General features: G+C 38.9%; 2 protein-coding genes across 5 annotated transcripts in view; one reads left to right on the top strand and one right to left on the bottom strand.

Annotated features, from left to right (window-relative positions):
- CRYBG3 (crystallin beta-gamma domain containing 3) overlaps positions 1-20028 on the top strand; it is a 131823-nt gene that overhangs the window by 84781 nt on the left and 27014 nt on the right. For all 4 annotated transcript variants that reach the window (XM_086675656.1, XM_086675660.1, XM_086675657.1 and 1 more), the window contains 4 exons: positions 6200-6342; positions 6455-6581; positions 7473-7505; positions 13346-13455. In XM_086675656.1, coding sequence (XP_086531782.1) covers positions 6200-6342; positions 6455-6581; positions 7473-7505; positions 13346-13455 — 413 coding nt within the window. The remainder of the gene's footprint in view (positions 1-6199; positions 6343-6454; positions 6582-7472; positions 7506-13345; positions 13456-20028) is intronic.
- On the bottom strand, positions 16956-18754 carry LOC112849362 (cell division cycle 37, HSP90 cochaperone). The gene is given in 1 exon segment (XM_025912994.2): positions 16956-18754. A coding segment is annotated over 1 exon segment (1143 nt). The 5' UTR covers positions 18549-18754; the 3' UTR covers positions 16956-17405.

Raw genomic sequence — 20028 nt, 5'->3', positions numbered from 1 at the left:
ATGTATTTGTAAATTATTTTCAACTTCCGGTCATGCCATCATTACATCATGGTTTTCTTCACCAAGGTTTTTAGGGTCTCAGCCAACATGGCAGAGAAGTAGGAGGATCTGTACTTCCCGTGACTTGCCAACAAAGAAGTGCAGAAGCCAAAAGACTATGAACACCAGAGCCTAGGAGGAAAAGAGACTGAATCTAGTAGGAAGAAAATGGGGAAGCTTGAAAGAAGATAGGGCTACTCCAAGGAACAAATCAAAGCACACCTAGTGGAGGATCGAAAATATCACTATGAGTAGGGTAATAAAATAACCAAACACAACAACAGAGAGCAAGTAACAATCTCCGAAAAAACAACTCCTGAAGGGACAGGCCCTGGACAGTGTATGACCCTCTTTTAATATAGCAGTGCTTGCAGGTGCAAAGACCACAACAAGCTTTTAGAATGCATAAGGGACAGAAAACTAGCCAAAATGATGAAACGCAAGAATTCTCAAAACAAATCCCAAGAAGTAGCAACAGCTAACGAATTGATCAAAACCTATTTAACCAATATAACTGAACAAGAATTTAGAATAATAGTCATAAAATTAATTGCTGGGTTGAAAAAAGCATAGAGACAGCAGAGAATCTATTGCTACAGAGATTAAGGGACTAAAAAATAGTCATGATGAATTAAAAAATGTTATAAATGAGATGGAAAATAAAATGGAAGCGGCCACAGCGTGGATTGAAGAGGCAGAGGGGAGAATAGGTGAAGTAAAAGATAAAATTATGGAAAAAGAGGAAGGTGAGAAAAAGATTAAAAAATCCAGGAGTATGAGGGGAGAATTAGAATTCGAGAGAACTAAGTGATGCAATCAAAGGGAACAGTATCCGTATCATAGGAATTCCAGAAGTAGAGAGAGAGAAGGGGGCTGAAGGTATACTTGAACAAATCATAGCTGAGAACTTCACTGATCTGGGAAAGGAAACAGGCATTGAAATCCAAGAGGTACAAAGAACTCCCTTCAGACATAACTTGAATTGATCTTCTGCATGATATATCATAGTGAAACTGGCAAAATACAAGGATAAAGAGAGAATTCTGAAAGCAGCTAGGGATAAAAGGGCCTAACATACAAAGGTAGACACATGAGGATAGTAGCAGACCTATTTACTGAAACTTGGTAGGGCAGAAAGGAATGGCAGGAAATCTTCAATGTGATGAACAGAAAAAAAATGCAACCAAGAATCCTTTACCCAGCAAGTCTGTCATTCAGAATAGAAGGACAGAATAGAAGGACAGATAAAGGTTTTCCCAAACAAACAAAAACTGAAGGAATTCATCACCACTAGACTAGCCCTACAAGAGATCCTAAGGGGGATTCTGTGAGCGAAATGTTGCAAGGACCACAAAGTACCAGAGACACCACTACAAGCATGAAACCTACAGATAACACAATGACTCTAAACCCATATCTTTCAATAATAACACTGAATGTAAAAGGACTAAATGCTCCAACCAAAAGACATAGGGTATCAGAATGTGTAAAAAACAAGACCCATCTATTTTCTGTCTACAAGAGACTCATTTTAGACCAGAGGACACCTTCAGATTGAAAGTGAGGGGGTGGAGAACTATCTATCATGCTACTAGAAGTTAAAAGAAAGCTGGAGTAACCATACTTATATCAGACAACCTAGACATTAATTTAAAGGCTGTAACAAGAGATGAAGAAGGGCATTATATAAAAACTATGGGGTCTATCCATCAGGAAAAGCTAACAGTTATAAATGTCTATGCACCGAATTCGGTACCACCAAAATATAAAACATACAACCTCACAAACATAAGCAACCTTATTGATAAGAATGTGGCAATTGCAGGGGACTTTAATACTCCACTTACAGCAATGGATAGATCGTCTAGACAGAGAATCAGTAAAGAAACAAGGGCCCCAAATGATACATTGGATCAGATGGACTTGAATGAAAATACAAAAATCCAAATGCTTTGGGATGCAGTGAAGGCATTTCTGAGAGGAAAATACACTGCAATCCAGGCCTATCTCAAGAAACAAGAAAAATCCCAAATACAAAATCTAACAGCACACCTAAAGGAACTAGAAGCGGAACAGCAAAGACACCCCAAACCCAGCAGAAGAAGAGAAATAATAAAGATCACAGCAGAAATAATATAGAATCTAAAAAAACAGAGCAGATAAGTGAAATCAACAGTTGGATTCTTGAAAAAATAAAATTGATAAACCTCTAGCCAGGCTTCTCAAAAAGAAAAGGGAGAGGACCCAAATAGATAAAATCATGAATGAAAATGGAATTATTACAACCAATCCATCAGAAATACAAGCAATTATCAGGGAATACTATGAAAAATTATATGCCAACAGACTGGACAACCTGAAAGAGATGGACAAATTCTTAAACACCCACACACTTCCAAAACTCAAACAGGAAGAAATAGAAAACTTGAACATACCCATAACCAGCGAGAAATTGAATCAGTTATCAAAAATCTCCCAACAAATAAGAGTCCAGGACTAGATGGCTTCCCTGGGGAATACTACCAGACATTTAAAGCAGAGATAATGCCTATCCTTCTCAAGCTGTTCCAAAAAATAGAAAGGGAAGGAAAACTTCCAGACTCATTCTATGAAGCCAGCATTACTTTGATTCCCAAACCAGACAGAGACCCAGCAATAAAAGAGCACTACAGGCCAATATCCCTGATGAATGTGGATGCAAAAATTTTCAATAAGATACTAGCATATTGAATTCAATAGGATATAAAAAGAATTATTTACCATGATCAAGTGGGATTCATTCCTGGGCTGCAGGGCTGGTTCAACATTGGCAAATCAATCAATGTGATACATCACATTAATAAAAGAAAAGATAAGAACCATATGATCCTATCAATTGATGCAGAAAGCATTTGACAAAATACAGCATCCTTTCCTAATAAAGACCCTCGAGAGAGTCAAGATAGAAGGAACATACTGAAACATCAAAAAGCCATTTATGAAAAGCCCACAGCTAATTATGATCCTCAGTGGGGAAAAACTGAGAGCTTTCCCCCTGAGGTCAGGAACACGACAGGGATGTCCACTCTCACCGCTGTTGTTTAACATAGTGTTGGAAGTTCTAACTTCAGCAATCAGACAACAAAAAGAAATCAAAGGCATCAAAGTTGGCAAAGATGAAGTCAAGCTTTCCCTTTTTGCAGATGACATGATACTATACATGGAAAACCCGACAGACTCCCCCAAAAGTCTGCTGGAGCTGATACATGAATTCAATAAAATCGCAGGATACAAAATTAATGTACAGAAATCAGTTGCATTCTTATAAACTAATAAGCAACAGAAAGACAAATAAAGGAACTGATCCCATTCACAATTGCACCAAGGATCATAAAAGATCTCGGAATAAACCTAACCAAAGATGTAAAAGATCTGTATGCTAAAAACTATAGAAAGCTTATGAAGGAAATTGAAGAACATACCAAAAAAATGGAAAAACATTCCGTGCTCATAGATTGGAAGGATAAGTATTGTTAAAATGTTAATACTTCCCAAAGCAATCTACACATTTAATGCAATCCCAATCAAAATTGCACCAGCATTCTTCTTGAAGCTAGAACAAGCAATCCTAAAATTTGTATGGAACCACAAAAGACCCCGAATAGCCAAAGTAATATTGAAGAAGAAGACCAAAGCGGGAGGCATCACAACCGCACACTTTAGTTTCTACTAGAAAGCTGTAATAATCAAGACAGCATGGTATTGGCACAAAAACAGACACATAGACCAAAGGAATAGAATAGAAACCCCAGAACTAGACCCACAAACGTATGGCCAACTAATCTTTGACAAAGCAGGAAAGAATATCCAATGGAAAAAAGACAGTCTCTTCAACAAATGTTGCTGGGAGAACTGGACAGCAACATGCAAAAGGTTAAATCTAGACCACTTTCTCACACCATTCGCAAAAAGAAACTCAAAATGGATAAAGGACCTGAATGTGAGACAGGAAACCATCAAAACCCTAGAGGAGAAAGCAGGAAAAAACCTCTCTGACCTCAGCCGGAGCGATTTCTTACTCGACACATCTCCAAAGGCAAGGGAATTAAAAGCAAAGATGAACTCTTGGGACCTCATCAAGATAAAAAGCTTCTGCACAGCAAAGGAAACAGTCAACAAAATAAAAGGCAACCAATGGAATGGGAAAAGATATTTGCAAATGACGTATCGGACAAAGGGCTAGTATCCAAAATCTATAAAGAGCTTACCAAACTCCACACCTGAAAAACAAATAATCCAGTAAAGAAATGGGCAGAAAACATGAATAGACACTTCTCTAAAGAAGACATCCAGATGGCCAACAGGCACATTGAAAAGAAGCCCAACATCACTCCTCATGAGGGAAATATAAATCAAAACCACACTTAGATACCACCTCACTCCAGTCAGAGTGGCTAAAATGAACAAATCAGGAGACTATAGGTGCTGGCGAGGACATGGAGAAATGGGAACCCTCTTGCACTGTTGGTGGGAATGTAAACTGGTGCAGCCACTCTGGAAAACGGTGTGGAGGTTCCTCAAAAAATTAAAAATAGAAATACCCTATGACCCAGCAATAGCACTGCTAGGAATTTGCCCAAGGGATACAGGAGTGCTGATGCATAGGGGCACTTGCACCCCAATGTTTATAGCAGCACTTTCAACAATAGCCAAATTATAGAAAGAGACTAAATGTCCATCAACTGATGAATGGATAAAGAAGATGTGGTTTGTATATACAATGGAATACTACTTGGCAATGAGAAAGAATGAAATCTGGCTTTTTGTAGCAATGTGGTTGGAAGTGGAGAGTATTATGCTAAGTGAAATAAGTGAGGCAGAGAAAGACAAATACCATTTGTTTCACTCTTATGTAGATCCTGAGAAACTTAATAGAGGGCAGGGGGGAAGGGAAGAGGGGAAAAAAAAGAAGTTACAGAGGGAAGGAGGCAAATGATAAGAGACACTTGAATACTGAGAACAAACTGAGGGTTGACGGGGGTGGGGGAGAGGGGAAAGTGGGTGATGGGCATTGAGTAGGGCACCTGTTGGGATGAGCACTGGGTGTTGTATGGAAACCAATTTGACAATAAATTATATATATAAATTAAAAATATTACAGAAAATAGTTTCTTTTAGTATTAAGTGCCAGAGGCTCCATAAAGAAAGAAAGAAAGAAAGAAAGAAAAAGAAATTTCTAAAATTGCTATCCAATTTATATGTATATATATTTTTTACATTTATTCATTTTTTGAGAAACAGCACAAGCAGGTAAGGGGCAGAGAGAGGGAGACACAGAATCAGAAGCAGGCTCCAGGCTCTGAGTTGTCAGCACAGAGCCCAACATGGGGCTTGACCTCAAGAACAACAAGATTATGACCAGGGCCAAAGTCAGATGTGTAACCAAGTGAGCCACTCAGGTGCCCCCATCCAATTTATTTTTTTACCAGGAATATTTCCAGATAAAACTGGATTTTTACAACCTCCTTATTTTAAAAAATGAAAATTGTATCTAAGGATTTTAATTTGAATTTCTTAATTTTTACTGGTGAAATTGGACTTTTGCATATTTGTTTCTAATGCCAATCTTTTTTGTGAATTGTCTGTGTCCTTCGTGGATTTATCAACTTGGATCTTAAAATTTTTCTGATATTTTTGTTGTAAATATATTATCTATAAAAACTTCAAAATTTTCCTCTCATTTTAACTTTTTAACCTATGGTCAAGGAAATTTCATTTTTTCTTTTACATTTAAGCTTATAAAATCCTCTCCCACAAAATGCCCACTGTACATTTTGTACAGTGAAGCCATGTTGTGGCTTCACTTTTGAGGCACAAGTGAAACTTTGGTTTCCTTTATAAGTAGTGTAACATATAATAGCCTGTAAGTCCCAGCCATTTACCAACTCTTGATTAATTTCCACTTATATAACAATGTTGATTTCCTGATTAAAGTAAATTGGGATTTATTTTTTTCTTTAAGCTTTAAAAGTAATAACTATCAAAATTGTTTCCAGTCACATTTAAAATTCCTCCTGGAGTTATGTGTGTGAAATCTCAAGTATGAAAATCGTGCAAAGGTACAACAATCTATAGAACAAAATCCTTATGCTCTCTTTAACTTTCTTCTTCCTCTTTTTAGAATTTTATAGAATCCTCTATCACACTATTTGAATCTGACCTAGAAAGTGGGAAGTTTATTGACATTACAAATCAGGAAATTTCTGACTTGGAAGAAATCGGCTTTGGCAGTGAAACCAGATCCATTCACGTTAAAAGTGGCGTGTAAGTTTTCTCCCATTCTGAGAACTTTGAGAGGTTCTTTGGTTTTAAGATTGTTGGTTTGTTTGCTCGATTCTGTATCATCTCTGTTCTTTTTCTTTTTTTTTCCTGCTAGATGGGTTGCCTACCAGCAGAAGTTCTTTTGTGGAGAACAGTACATTTTAGAGAAAGGAAAATACAAATGCTTTTTTGACTGGGGAGGATCAAATAATATAATCATGTCCATACGACCTATCCAACTGGTGAGTCAGCTATGACCATAACCAATTCTAGAGCATGTAACAGTGTACAGCTGAACATGTAGAACAGGCTTTTTAAACATGAAACTGCTGGATTATGTTATGTGAATATACAGAGAAAACGAAATAGCATATTAATTGCTTTAGATTCTTTAGGGAGCTGATAGTAGGCGGTATCAACACATCAATGAGATGCCTGTAATTTGATCACTTCATTCATTTAACAGTATTTATTTGGTGCTTCATATGCCAGACACTACTGATCACTGGAGATAAAAGATGAATAAGATCGCCCTGATGGGTCTCAGTCTCTTTGAGGAGATTGATATATAGATGACTGATTGTAGTGTGATGAGTGAGGAGGTGAGGTGTGTAGGCAGTGCGGGGGAACCTGTGAAGGAGCACTCAGAGCCTGGGAGTTGGGCAGCATGCCTCTTCTCAAGAAGAGGTTGTATTGAGTGATATCTTTAGGGTTAAAAGCAGTTTAGTCACACGATGACGTGGGGCAGAAAAAGCAGTCCTCAAAGAGGGAATAATCTCATGTACAAAATCATGAAGTTAGGAAAGAGTGTGGTTAGGAAAGAGTGTTCTGTGTGTAACAACACAGAACAAGAAGGGTGCCCATGAAATAGTGGTGGGAAAGGTAATGACAGGAAGCTCAGACTCTGTTTGATGGACATTGAGGCACATATTTTTTCCCAGCTACATTACTCAAAAGGAATTAGTAATGAGTACTAAAATCAAGATAATTCAGTTATTTGAAGGTCATAACTAGTTCAAGAAATCTAGTAAATTACTTTTTTTTTCATTTTTCAAATGGTATTTTCAAACTTTCGAAAAGATAAGTAAGATTATATGATTACAATTTTTAAAATGTTTTAATATATGTTTCAGGAACCACTTGGAATAAATGAGCCTCCCCATTTGGTATGTTTGAAAATTTTTTTATTTACTAAAAGCATTTGTGCCCTTTGTCTCAATATCTCAATTCTTTGTTTCCCTCAGATAAATTTCTTATGTCTATATGACAGGACAGTTTATATCGTACTTGGTACCCACAGGCAGAAGAGTGTCCTTCTTCGTTACTGGTTGCATTGGCCTGGACTTACCATATTTCCTTTTGGTTTCTCCTCATAGAGCTTTAACTCTGACCTCTTTGGGGTCATTTTGAATCTTTGCCACTCTTTTCCTATTGCCCGTTCATTTTTCAATGTCATACATTTTTTTTTAAGTTTATATATTTATTTTGAGAGAGTGTGCATGTACACATGGTCAAATGAGGGAAGGGCAGAGATTGAGGGAGAGAGAAATCCCAAGCAGGCCCTGGCACTGCAATCACAGAGCCTGACACAGGGCTGGATCTCACAAACCCTGAGATCATGACCTGGCCCGAAATCTAGAGTCTGATGCTTTAACCAACTGAACCACCCAGGTGCCCCCATTCAGTGTCACATTCTTATTCAGCACAGTATGTTATCCTGTGTTTGGAGGAGCAAACTTAACGTGGAAAAATGGCTGTCTTCGCATGCTTATTATGTAAATGTATTTCTAATAACCTAAATCACATATTTCCTAAAAGTGCTAGCAAAGTTGCAGCCCTGCTTGTTTATTTATAGTGTGTTCATGGTTTGAAGGATTGAACAATACTCTGGAGCCTAACGTTTGTTTATGATCCATTGAGGGCTACAAATTATGCTTAATTTGTGCTTGTGATAACCCTGTAAGGTCAAAATTAATCCCAGTTATTGATGAGAAAGCCAAGATTTGGAATTTAAGTGTCATTTCACACAGCTAGAAATAACAAAATAGGCATTTTAAGTATCTGACTCCACTCAAACCACATTTTCAGGATTTTACATCAGAATAAGACCTGTGGTATAATCAGTACATCCATAGAAGGGAGAGGGGATAAGAGACATTGCTTCCTTCCTCTGTCTCACTTTAAATAACAGATTTGGGAAAAGAAGCCAATTGAGTGATTAAGCTTAAATACTGGACATTTGCTGGCTTTAGATGAAGCTAAGTCTTTTTCTCTGAGTGTGTATGTTTTTCATGTTCTTGCCAGTGTTCATGTATTTCAAGTCAACTTCGTTGTAACCATGTTTCTGTTCACAGTACGTTTTCAGGTTCTCTTATTTTCTGATTAGTTCAAGTGCTATTGGGAACATTTCCTTTTTGAATATAATTGAGTTGTTGATTCAGAGACACTTCCTGCCAGATCTGTATTTTGAATCTTTGAAAACTCCAACAGCAGACTTTTTTTTTTTTTTTTAATTTTTTTTTCAACGTTTTTTATTTATTTTTGGGACAGAGAGAGACAGAGCATGAACGGGGGAGGGGCAGAGAGAGAGGGAGACACAGAATCGGAAACAGGCTCCAGGCTCCGAGCCATCAGCCCAGAGCCCGACGCGGGGCTCGAACTCACGGACCGCGAGATCGTGACCTGGCTGAAGTCGGACGCTTAACCGACTGCGCCACCCAGGCGCCCCTCCAACAGCAGACTTTTAAAGCACTTGTACAGGAATCAACATGAGTATTTAAAGAGTTAAACAGAGATAATTCCAAACTGCACATTTTCTAAGTTTTTAAGTGCAGATAAAAGTCACATTCTTTTAAGTGCTGTTTTTCCCTCCTACATTCCTGTTCTTTTTTATGGACTTCCTTGTTTGGAGCAGATTGCTCCGAGGATTTTCTTTATAGTATTTCCAGTCCAACTTGAAGAGAAAGGAAGCAGCAGGAAACGCCCAGTGAAATGAGCCCCACTTCATATTTCTGGATATGGCTCAGCCATAGCCTTGTGAAATAAGTGTTTCTGACAGGTATATGATAGCTGAGTATTTAGTAACGTGAAGAAGACAAAGCCTCCTTAGTTTACCCAGTATCAAAGCTCTTATTATTTCTATTGGACCACATTTTCAGAATGTTTTGCTTGTTTTTACTTAGGGGAAAGGATCTTGGCTGACACTCTAGTTCCATTCAGTAACTAGAAAGTATTTTCTTCTTCACAAATAGCTGTGATAGTCATATTGACTATTTCAGATGTTATTTTCACTGAGGAATAAGGAAATGACATCTCAGAGTTGAAGTCAAAGAAGAATTTTTTTTTCTTTTTTTGTGCTGGTGATTTTAAAGGGAACCTCAAGCAACCTAAGAAGGGAAAAGCCAGAATATGTATGTATACAGAGATAAATACACATCATGAATGTTCCTCTAATAAATGTATTAGTTCTGATGTGTTACCATATTATGATGAGATCTGTTTTATTTGAGACCCAGAACACCTTTAATGCAGAAGATTATTATTTTACCTATGGCTGAAGATCAATCACTAAGTCTAATTGCCAACTCAAAATATACAGCATCATTATATAGTTCTTCATAATACCACTGGCATTTAATTTTTTCATTTTTTTCCCCCAAATAAAAACAGAATATGAATTATGTTCATAATTTCATCACCTCTTTGTCTTAGCAGAACATCAGACATCTCACTAGATTAAATCTTATAGAAGTGAGTTTAGCTTTCAAAGAGGTATAGTCAGGCACCATTCTCTAGAAATTCTAAACAGTTATTCCCTTTGATACAACTGAGGACCTTTTTTTTCTTCCTAGAATCTTTTTCAAGTGCATTTGCAAATATTATTAGTAGAAGTTTTGATTTCTTTAAATTTTGAACCTCTGTTCCATTTTATATATGATTCTATCTGAGAAAAAGCAACTCTAGATATTTTCTTGTATTGGATAGTTTGGCCACATTGAATTTTAGAGTGATCACAGCATCTTTAACAGTTGGGGTTACTGTTATCCTGTATGGGGGACAGGAAAGTGACAGCTTTAGGCTAGTAAGATTCAAGGGTACCAGAGGAAAACACTTCTTCATGGTGCTACAACCAGATCATTTTTACAGAATCCAAAGACCAGAAATACTCAGGAAGAGCTAATTATCTAAGTAAAGAAAACCCTTTACGAGTAATCAGGGCAATAAAATTATTGTGTAGTAAACATTTGATGTGAGAAGTACAAAACAGGACAGTAGGAGACAGTGTGATGTAATAGTAGAATAGAAACAAATAGAAACAAGACTGTTCTTTGTTTAATAATGAACATGTTTGTGTAAAGGAGGTCCAAAAGGATGCACAAGGTCTTATTTAGGTAGGATAAAAGTTTCTCATAAAAATTGTTTTAGCATTGGAATAAATGAAGTTACAATGAAAAATTTATTCTGATAGTGTGAAATAAATTGAGCACAACTTATGTGTTTGGTCAATAATTAATATTTTGAGTTCTTAGTTTGTCATATTAAAGACCTATTACATTTATTCACATATATCACAAATGAAAAGTACATAATAAAAAATATTTCTGCAAAAAGTTCATAAAGTAGTGATAGTTTCTGTCTGATAGAGTAGTTCTAAAGAGGTATGATAATGTGTGTGAAAAGGCAGTTTGCACTGCAAAACTGTGGTAGGTGTTTTTTTTGGTTTTTTTTGGTTTTTTTTTTTGCATCCATACAGTTCCATTTGGGAGGCTGGTAGGGATTGAGCCATACCTAAATGGCACAGGTTTGTTTGAAATAAACTCATCTCTTGTTTATATTTTTGCCTTGATTCTAAGCATCCTATCTGAGTTACTTTGTACATTCTCCATTTATCTGCAAAGGAAACCAAAATAGTGATTTATCCACCTGGCTTTTCCCAGGACTTAATTTTACCAAGGTCCTGTTATTTAATTTCACTAAGAGTAGAAACCACAATTTAATTATAATTAATAATCACAGAATTGGTTTCTGTATGGACCAATCTCAGAACATTATCATGAGAATGTTCTGTTGAGGCATTCATAAGGTCATCAGAGTGAGGCATTACTTTTCTGGGGCTGGACAAATTTTGGGTGAACCATATGACATCTTATTTTGAGAGTAAAAATAAGCTCAGATTGGCATTAAGCCTGCTTTTTTTTGTTTGTTTGGGCAAAGAACATTCTAACCCATCGAATCAAAAAGGTACTTGATAGCAAGTGTGTGTGTCTATGTGTATTTTAATTAATGCTTCTGCTTATGAAGACAGATTAAACACTAGAGTTGGCTACAACATAGACCATCTGAAATATGTTTAGCTTGCACTGTCACTTGTCTGGGATTTCATGGCTTCATGGTGATAAACTGAAGTATAAATCTTAAGCTCAGCAGTATAAAAACTGGGTATTTGCACAGTGAACAAGACAGCCGTGACCTCTGTTTGCATGTGGCTTTTCCAACTCTTATCATGAATTAAGATAATACTTGCATATAGAAAAAATTACTATACATTTTTGGAAGTTAAATTGTGTTATACTTCTCAATCTAATGTTTTTATAAGCCTTTAAGTTAAAACATGTAGCGTATAAACTAACCAAAATGTGTGTTCTTATCAAGGAAATTACCGGCAGTTTCCCTGGACACATAAAATTGTGCTTACATGAGAAATTGTTGCACAGGTCTGTCTCGTTCTGGACTTCATTTTTCTTACTACCCTCTGTATCCACTAGAAGGATCATGATAGAAACTTCCTTAAGGCAGGGAGTAGCTGGTGTTTTAACGCTCCAAATGCAGACTGGTTTCACGATAGGAAGTTATGTTGTGCAAGCCACGGATGGTCCAGGGGAATCCGTTCCCCCACCTCCCTGGTTTTCTCTGGTCTTTGATGTCAGAACAGAAGAAGACAGTCAAGACACAGTTGCACAGAACTCAGAGGCCATCAGCCTCTAAGAGGGCTCTTGGGAAGATGAAGGAGGCAAACATCAACTGCTCAAAGAAGCCTTGTTCTTGATACAGCGTGAGCAGGAAAAAGGACAATGGTGCCCAGCGTTCATTATGATGCATTTTTAGCTACAATGCGGGCCTGTCAGTGCAGGGTGAACCTGTGGGCTGTGTTATTTCAAGGCTCCCATGTATTTTGAAATATTTATAGGGCTCATTAACTTTTTCTTTCCTATTATATAGATTCAAGGCCACTAGAGTTGCAGATTATTGTATTTCTGGTCTGAAGGGAATAACTTGGAGATTTCATGGATTTTTCTTGACAAAAAGGACTGAAGTAGAAATGTGTTTATATATTAAACAGTAAGCTGTACATTTAAGATATTCTTAACAGTAAGCAGAAGTCTCTTAGCTAAAATACAAGACATGGATGTCTTTCTTTGTTCACCGTAAATCTTCCAGAAATCTTGTCGTCATTATTTTCTCTGCCATCTGCTCCTGTGTTGTCAGGCCCACGTAGGGGCATGCCTTCATGCTTCAACCTTTTATTAACTGGATCAGCAAGACTTGGGAAGAGAAAAGACTTAATACTAACCACCCCTCATACTAGCTGAAACTGCCTTCGTATTTAACACTACATCGCTTCTTATTTTATGCATGTCGTCTCACCACAAGGGATAATGCTTGTTTGACACAATAGACAGGGACCACATTTTAGTGGAGGAAGGATTCTGATTTAATCTTACAGGTAGAATTTTTTTTCTGGGACCCTGTGCCCAGAATCTGATGCAAAAGATGGATGAAAATAGTAAATAAATGGTGACATTGCTGGAAATGGGTAAGGAAACAAACAATGGGAGTTTAAAGAGCAGATCACCCTTAACCTCGATTCATTGGTAATAGATAAAATTCTGTCTCATATTTTGCTGAATTTCTTAAATAAATATAGGAAATAAAAGGTTTTCATTTGCTTTTGTGATAATGTCAAACAGTTATTTCCTATTAAATTGTTGTGTTATTGTTCTCCTAGCTCAAAGCATTCAGTAAACCAGGGTTCCAGGGTGAATGTGTAGATTTTACAGAAGAAATCTCTGATTTGACTTCATTCAGGCCATGTTCTTTTAAAGTTCTTCGGGGTTGGTAAGTATGCTTGTTGAGTGCTTTCTACTGTCGTTCAATAACTAAATTTGCTTTAAATTCACAGGGATTTGACTTGTTTATTTTGTATTCACAGTGAATTAAAAACATTCTTTTAGTCATTGGTCAACTGCTAATTAGCCTATAGTAATTTTTCCTAGCTTGTATTATGAACCATTGTGTAATACAGAGAAATGAAATGCTAGTGAGCCAATTTTGGGGAGCATTGTGGTCATTTCATTTTCTCACTGATAACTTAGACTATTTCCTAAATATTTTGAATGCTTGTATGTTTATTGGATAGTATAATAGAATGCTATTTAAAAAACTTTGTTTCTGTCCAGATTAGATATAGTACTCCTAAATTTAAAAAATATATATATTTTGTTGAAATTCTTTATCAAATCAACCTTGTTTCACAGATGAGTACTCCTGATTTCAGAGTTAGTGTTCCAAAGATCCCATACCAAATATTAGACCCAGGATTGCTTTAGTCTTTTCTTTTGTTTTTTCTTTTTTCTTTCTTTCTTTCTTTCTTTCTTTCTTTCTTTCTTTCTTTCTTTCTTTCTTTCTTTCTTTCTTCCTTTCTTCCTTTCTTCCTTTCTTCCTTTCTTTCCTTTCTTTCCTTCCTTTCCTTCCTTTCCTTCCTTTCCTTCCTTTCCTTCCTTTCCTTCCTTTCCTTCCTTTCTTTCCTTTCTTTCTTTTTTAGAGAGAGAGAGAGAGAGCAGAGCGCAAGTGAGCAGGGGAGGGGCAGAAAGAGAGGAAGAGAGAGAATCCCAATCAGGCCCTGCGCAGTCACCACAGAGCCCCATGTAGGGTTCAAACTCACAAACCCAACCATGAGATCATGACCTGAGCCAAAGTCAAGAGTTGGATGCTTAACCACCTGAGCTACACATGTACCCTCCCCTCCCTTTTTTAAAATTTATTTTGAGAGAGAGAGAGAGAGAGCGAGTGAACAGGGAGGGGCAGAGAGAGAGTCAATTCTTTTTGATTTTTTAAATTAAATCAATTTTAATAAATTTAAATCAAATCTAGGGTCACCTGGGTGGTTCAGTCAGTTAAGCATCTGACTCTTGATTTTGGCTTAGGTCCTATTCTCATAGTTCATGAGTTCAAGCCCCACATCAGGCTCCCCACTGACAGGAGCCTGCTTGGGATTCTCTCTCTCTGCCCCTCTCCCACTCTCTCAAATAAAGAAACTTTAAAAAATAATAATAAAATAAAAAAATAAATCTTGTGTTCTTTGAGCTACAGCAATATACTAGACTTTTCTCAGATATAAATGAACCATATGTGATTCTCAAGACTAAAACATAATTCCTCCATCTTTTAATTATAAAATATTCATAAAATACACGTTACCTCTTTAGCCATTTTAAAGTGTGCAATTCAGTGGTAGATCTGTTTCAAGTATTTACCTAATAACTCCTCAGAATCTCTTTGTTCATTTTTTAAGATATCTTGGATTCATCAATTCTCCTTTTCCCTTGAGCCAGTTCTTCCGTTTGAAGAAATTCTATCTCCTAAGTAGCACCATTCCAGTAACATCTTACTTTTCCATTGTTGACCAGAAATCAGTTATAGCCCAATTGTATGTCCCCAAATCCAGTTTCATATTTGTACTACTTTTCCTTAAATCCCACAGTCGTCTCTCTAATACTAGTCAGGCCAAGTTCAAATGCCTCCTTTATATATATATATTTTTTTCTTTAATATGAAATTTATTGTCCAATTGGTTTCCATACAACCCCCAGTGCTCCTCCCAACAGGAGCTTTCCACATTGACCATCACCCACCCTCCCCTCCCTCCCACTCCCCATCAACCCTCAGTTTGTTCTCAGTATTCAAGAGTCTCTTATGGTTTGGCGCTCTCCCTCTCTAACTTATTTTTTTCCTTCCCCTCCCCCATGGTCTTCTGTTAAGTTTCTCAGGATCCACATATGAGTGAAAACATCTGGTATCTGTCTTTCTCTGCCTCACTTATTTCACTTAGCATAATACTCTCCACTTCCATCCATGTTGCTACAAATATCCAGATTACATTCTTTCTCACTGCCAAGTAGTATTCCATTGTATATATAAACCACATCTTCTTTATCCATTCATCAGTTGATGGAGATTTAGTCTCTTTCCATAATTCGGCTATTGTTGAAAGTGCTGCTATAAACATTGGGGTGCAAGTGCCCCTATGCATCAGCACTCCTGTATCCCCTTGGGCAAATTCCTAGCAGTGCTATTGCTGGGTCATAGGGTATTTCTATTTTTAATTTTTTGAGGAACCTCCACACTGTTTTCCAGAGTGGTTGCACCAGTTTACATTCCCACCAACAATGCAAGAGGGTTCCCGTTTCTCCACATCCTCTCCAGCATCTATAGTCTCCTGATTTGTTCATTTTAGCCACTCTGACTGGTGTGAGGTGGTATCTGAGTGTGGTTTTGACTTGTATTTCCCTCATGAGGAGTGATAGTGGGCATCTTTTCGTGTGCCTGTTGGCCATCTGGATGTCTTCCTTAGAGACATGTCTATTCATGTCTTCTGCCTATTTCTTCACTGGATTATTTGCTTTTTGGGTGTGGAGTTTGGTGAGTTCTTTATAGATTTTGGATACTAGCCCTTTGTCCAATATGTCATTTGCAAATATCTTTTCCCATTTCGTTGGTTGCCTTTTAGTTTTGTTGATTGTTTCCTTTGCAGTGCAGAGGCTTTTTATCTTCACGAGAACCCAATGGTTCATTTTTGCTTTTAATTCCCTTGCCTTTGGAGATGTGTCGAGTAAGAAATCGCTGTGGCTGAGGTCAGAGAGGTTTTTTCCTGCTTTCTCCTCTAGGGTTTGATGGTTTCCTGTCTCACATTCAGGTCCTTCATCCATTTTGAGTTTACTTTTGTGTATGGTGTAAGAAGGTGGTCTAGTTTCATTCTTCATGTTGCTGTCCAGTTTTCCCAGCACCATTTGTTAAAGAGACTGTCGTTTTTCCATTGGATATTCTTTCCTGCTTTGTCAAAGATTAGTTGGCCATCATTCTCCAAGATAGATCACATACTGGGTCACAAAACAGCCCTTCATAAGTATACAAGAATTGAGATCATGCCATGCACACCTTCAGACCACAACTTGAAATCAACCACAGGAAAAAGTCTGGAAAATCTCCAAAAGCATGGAGGTTAAAGAACACCCTACTAAGGAATGAATGGGTCAACCAGGCAATTAGAGAAGAAATTAAAAATATATGGAAACAAATGAAAATGAAAATACAACAATCCAAATGCTTTGGGATGCAGAAAAGTCAGTCCTGAGAGGAAAATACATTGCAATCCAGGCCTATCTCAAGAAACAAGAAAAATCCCAAATACAAAATCTAACAGCACACCTAAAGGAACTAGAAGCAGGACAGCAAATACACCCCAAACCCAGCAGAAGAAGAGAAATAATAAAGATCAGAGCAGAAATAAATAATATAGAATCTAAAAAAACTGTAGAGCTAAACAATGAAACCAAGAGTTGGTTTTTTGTTTGTTTGTTTTTGAGCATCTGAAATCCTTTATTGGTAGATCATTGCTGTTTACCATATTGAAGACTCGAGAGCAGATGAACAGTGAAAACAGAGTCCATAGTGACTGGAGCAGGCCTCTGGGCTTGCGACCCTCCCCACACCCCACAGACCAGCCTAGCGACCTCCACCCCTCCCTGGACCCTCAGGCCTTTGGCATAATGATGATGGGTGGGGTGTGGGGGGTGGCCTGCAGGCAGTGAAGCCCCTTGACTCAAAGCAGAGACTTGGATGAGCACTGAGGTGGGGGCAGTGGGATGGGGGCAGCTCTCTCCCTGACCCAGGCTGGGCGGGAGCAGCGAAAGTGGAGGAAGCCAGGAGCTGGGGAGAGGGATCTATTTTTGTTTTCTGAAAAGGGGCACACAGGGGCCTGCGGGCAGGCAGGCGGCAGCCGGGGCGAGTCACTCGCTGACATCCTTCTTGTCGCCTGGCTTGGGGCCAGCTTCCAGCAAGGGGTCCCCAGGGCCTGTCTCCTCCCTCTCCTTGGCCTCGCTGGACTTGGAGTTGGGGACCCAGAGGCCAGAGTCGATGCAGGGCTGCATGTGGTACTTAGCATCGGTGCGGTCCATCTTGCTGATGGCGTCTTGAAGCATCTGCACATCTTTCACGTCGAAGCATTTCTGTAGTTCCTCAGAGAGAGACTGGTAGACCTCCACGGGGTCCAAACCGCCCGGGCCGAGCCACTTCCGGCGCTGCTGCTCCTCCTATTCCTTCATGGCCTTCTCCATGCGCAGCTTGGCACGGCGCCGCACGTGCTCCTTGAAGGCCTCCAGTTCGTCGTTGAAGCCCTCCATGTACTGGCGGTCGGCTGTCTTGATCTTGGTGAAGAACTGCTGGAAGCAGGCACAGGGATCCACCTTCAGGCTCTTAGCCAGCTCCAGGATGAACTGCATGACGATGGTCTGGTGGGCCACCTGCTCCATGAGTGCACATTTCTCCTCCACCTCTAGGTCAGTGCACCAGATGACAAGGTAGTTGGTGGTTTCCTCGCACACCAGATGGACATTGTCCGACAGGTACTTCTGGCTGTCGTCCCAGTGACGGAGCATGCCAAAGTGCTTGATCTGTTTCTCATACTTCTCCACGAACGTTTTGTGTTTCTGCTCCCTCACTTCCTCTGACGACTCCTCCGTCTGCTTTGGCTTGGTATTGACCATGCTCTTGCTGAAGCCGTCCTTGCTGAGTGTGTCCACGTTCCAGGGCATGCTCTTCTCCTTCTTGCGCATCTCCTCCAGCTTTTGCTCCCAGCTCCGCTCCTCTTTGTGCAGCTGCTGAGCTTCAGCCTGCAGCCGCTCTAGCTCCGCCTTGCTGACCTCGCCCTCCGCGGCCTCCAGCTTCTTCAGCCTCCACTGGCACTCGGCCACCTTGCGCCTGCACTGGCGGCAGCCCCTCTCCAGCTCCTCCTCCTCCTTCTGGAACTGCTCCATGCGCTCCACCCGGGCCTGGTGCTGCCAGCAGAGGAGACTGGCCGTGTGGATTTTGGGGTGCGTCTCGTCCTCATCGTCAGACACCTCGATGTGGTCCCACACGCTATAGTCCACCATCTTGCCTCAGCAGCTCAGCCTGCACGGGCTCCAGCTCTGACTCTGGCGGCGGCAGCGCTGGAGACCCAAGAGTTGGTTTTTTTCAAAAAATAAGTAAAATTGATAAACCTCTAGCCAGGCTTCTCAAAAAGAAAAGGGAGATGACTCAAATAGATAAAATCATGAATGAAAATGGAATTATTACAACCAATTCATCAGAAATACAAACATTTATCAGGGAATACTATGAAAAATTACATGCCAACAGACTGGACAACCTGAAAGAAATGGACAAATTCCTAAACACCCACACACTTCCAAAACTCAAACAGGAAGAAATAGAAAACTTGAACACACCCATAACCAGTGAGAAATTGAATCAGTTATCAAAAATCTCCCAACAAATAAGAGTCCAGGACTAGATGGCTTCCCTGGGGGAATACTACCAGATATTTAAAGCAGAGATAATACCTAGCCTTCTCAAGCTTTTCCAAAAAATAGAAAGGGAAGGAAAACTTTCAGACTCATTCTATGAAGCCAGCATTACTTTGATTCCTAAACCAGAGACCCAACAAAAAAAGAGAACTACAGGCCAATATCCCTGATGAATATGGATGCAAAAATGCTCAATAAGAGACTAGCAAATCGAATTCAACAGCATATAAAAAGAATTATTTACCATGATCAAGTGGGATTCATTCCTGGGCTACAGGGCTGGTTCAACATTGGCAAATCAATCAACGTGATGCATCACATTAATAAAAGAAAAGATAAGAACCATATGATCCTGTCAATTGATGCAGAAAAAGCATTTGACAAAATACAGCATCCTTTCTTAATAAAGACCCTCGAGAGAGTCGAGATAGAAGGATCATACAGAAACATCATAAAAGCCATTTATGAAAAGCCCATAGCTAGTATCATCCTCAGTGGGGAAAAACTGAGAGCTTTCCCCCTGAAGTCAGGAACACGACAGGGATATCCACTCTCACCGCTGTTGTTTAACATAGTGTTGGAAGCTCTAGCATCAGCAATCAGACAGCAAAAAGAAATCAAAGGCATCAAAATTGGCAAAGATGAAGTCAAGCTTTCTCTTTTTGCACATGATGTGATATTATACATGGAAAACCTGACAGACTCCACCAAAGAGTCTACAACTGATACATGAATTCTACTAGAATTCTACTAGAACTGATAAATGAATTCAGCAAAGTCACGGGATACAAAATCAATGTACAGAAATCAGTTGCATTCTTGTACACTAATAATGAAGCAACAAAAAGACAAAGAAACTGATCACATTCACAATTGCACCAAGAAGCGTAAAATACTTAGGAATAAACCTGACCAAAGATGTCAAAGATCTATATGCTGAAAACTATAGAAAGCTTATGAAGGAAACTGAATAAGATATAAAGAAATGGAAAAATATTCTGTGCTCATGTATTGGAAGAATCAATATTGTTAAAATGTCAATACTACCCAAAGCTATCTACACATT

This window comes from Puma concolor, chromosome C2 (assembly GCF_028749965.1).
Source record: "Puma concolor isolate L17-30 chromosome C2, mPumCon1.1.hap2, whole genome shotgun sequence".
NCBI classification, from domain to species: Eukaryota; Metazoa; Chordata; class Mammalia; order Carnivora; family Felidae; genus Puma; species Puma concolor.
This window is presented reverse-complemented; position numbering and strand designations above follow the sequence as displayed.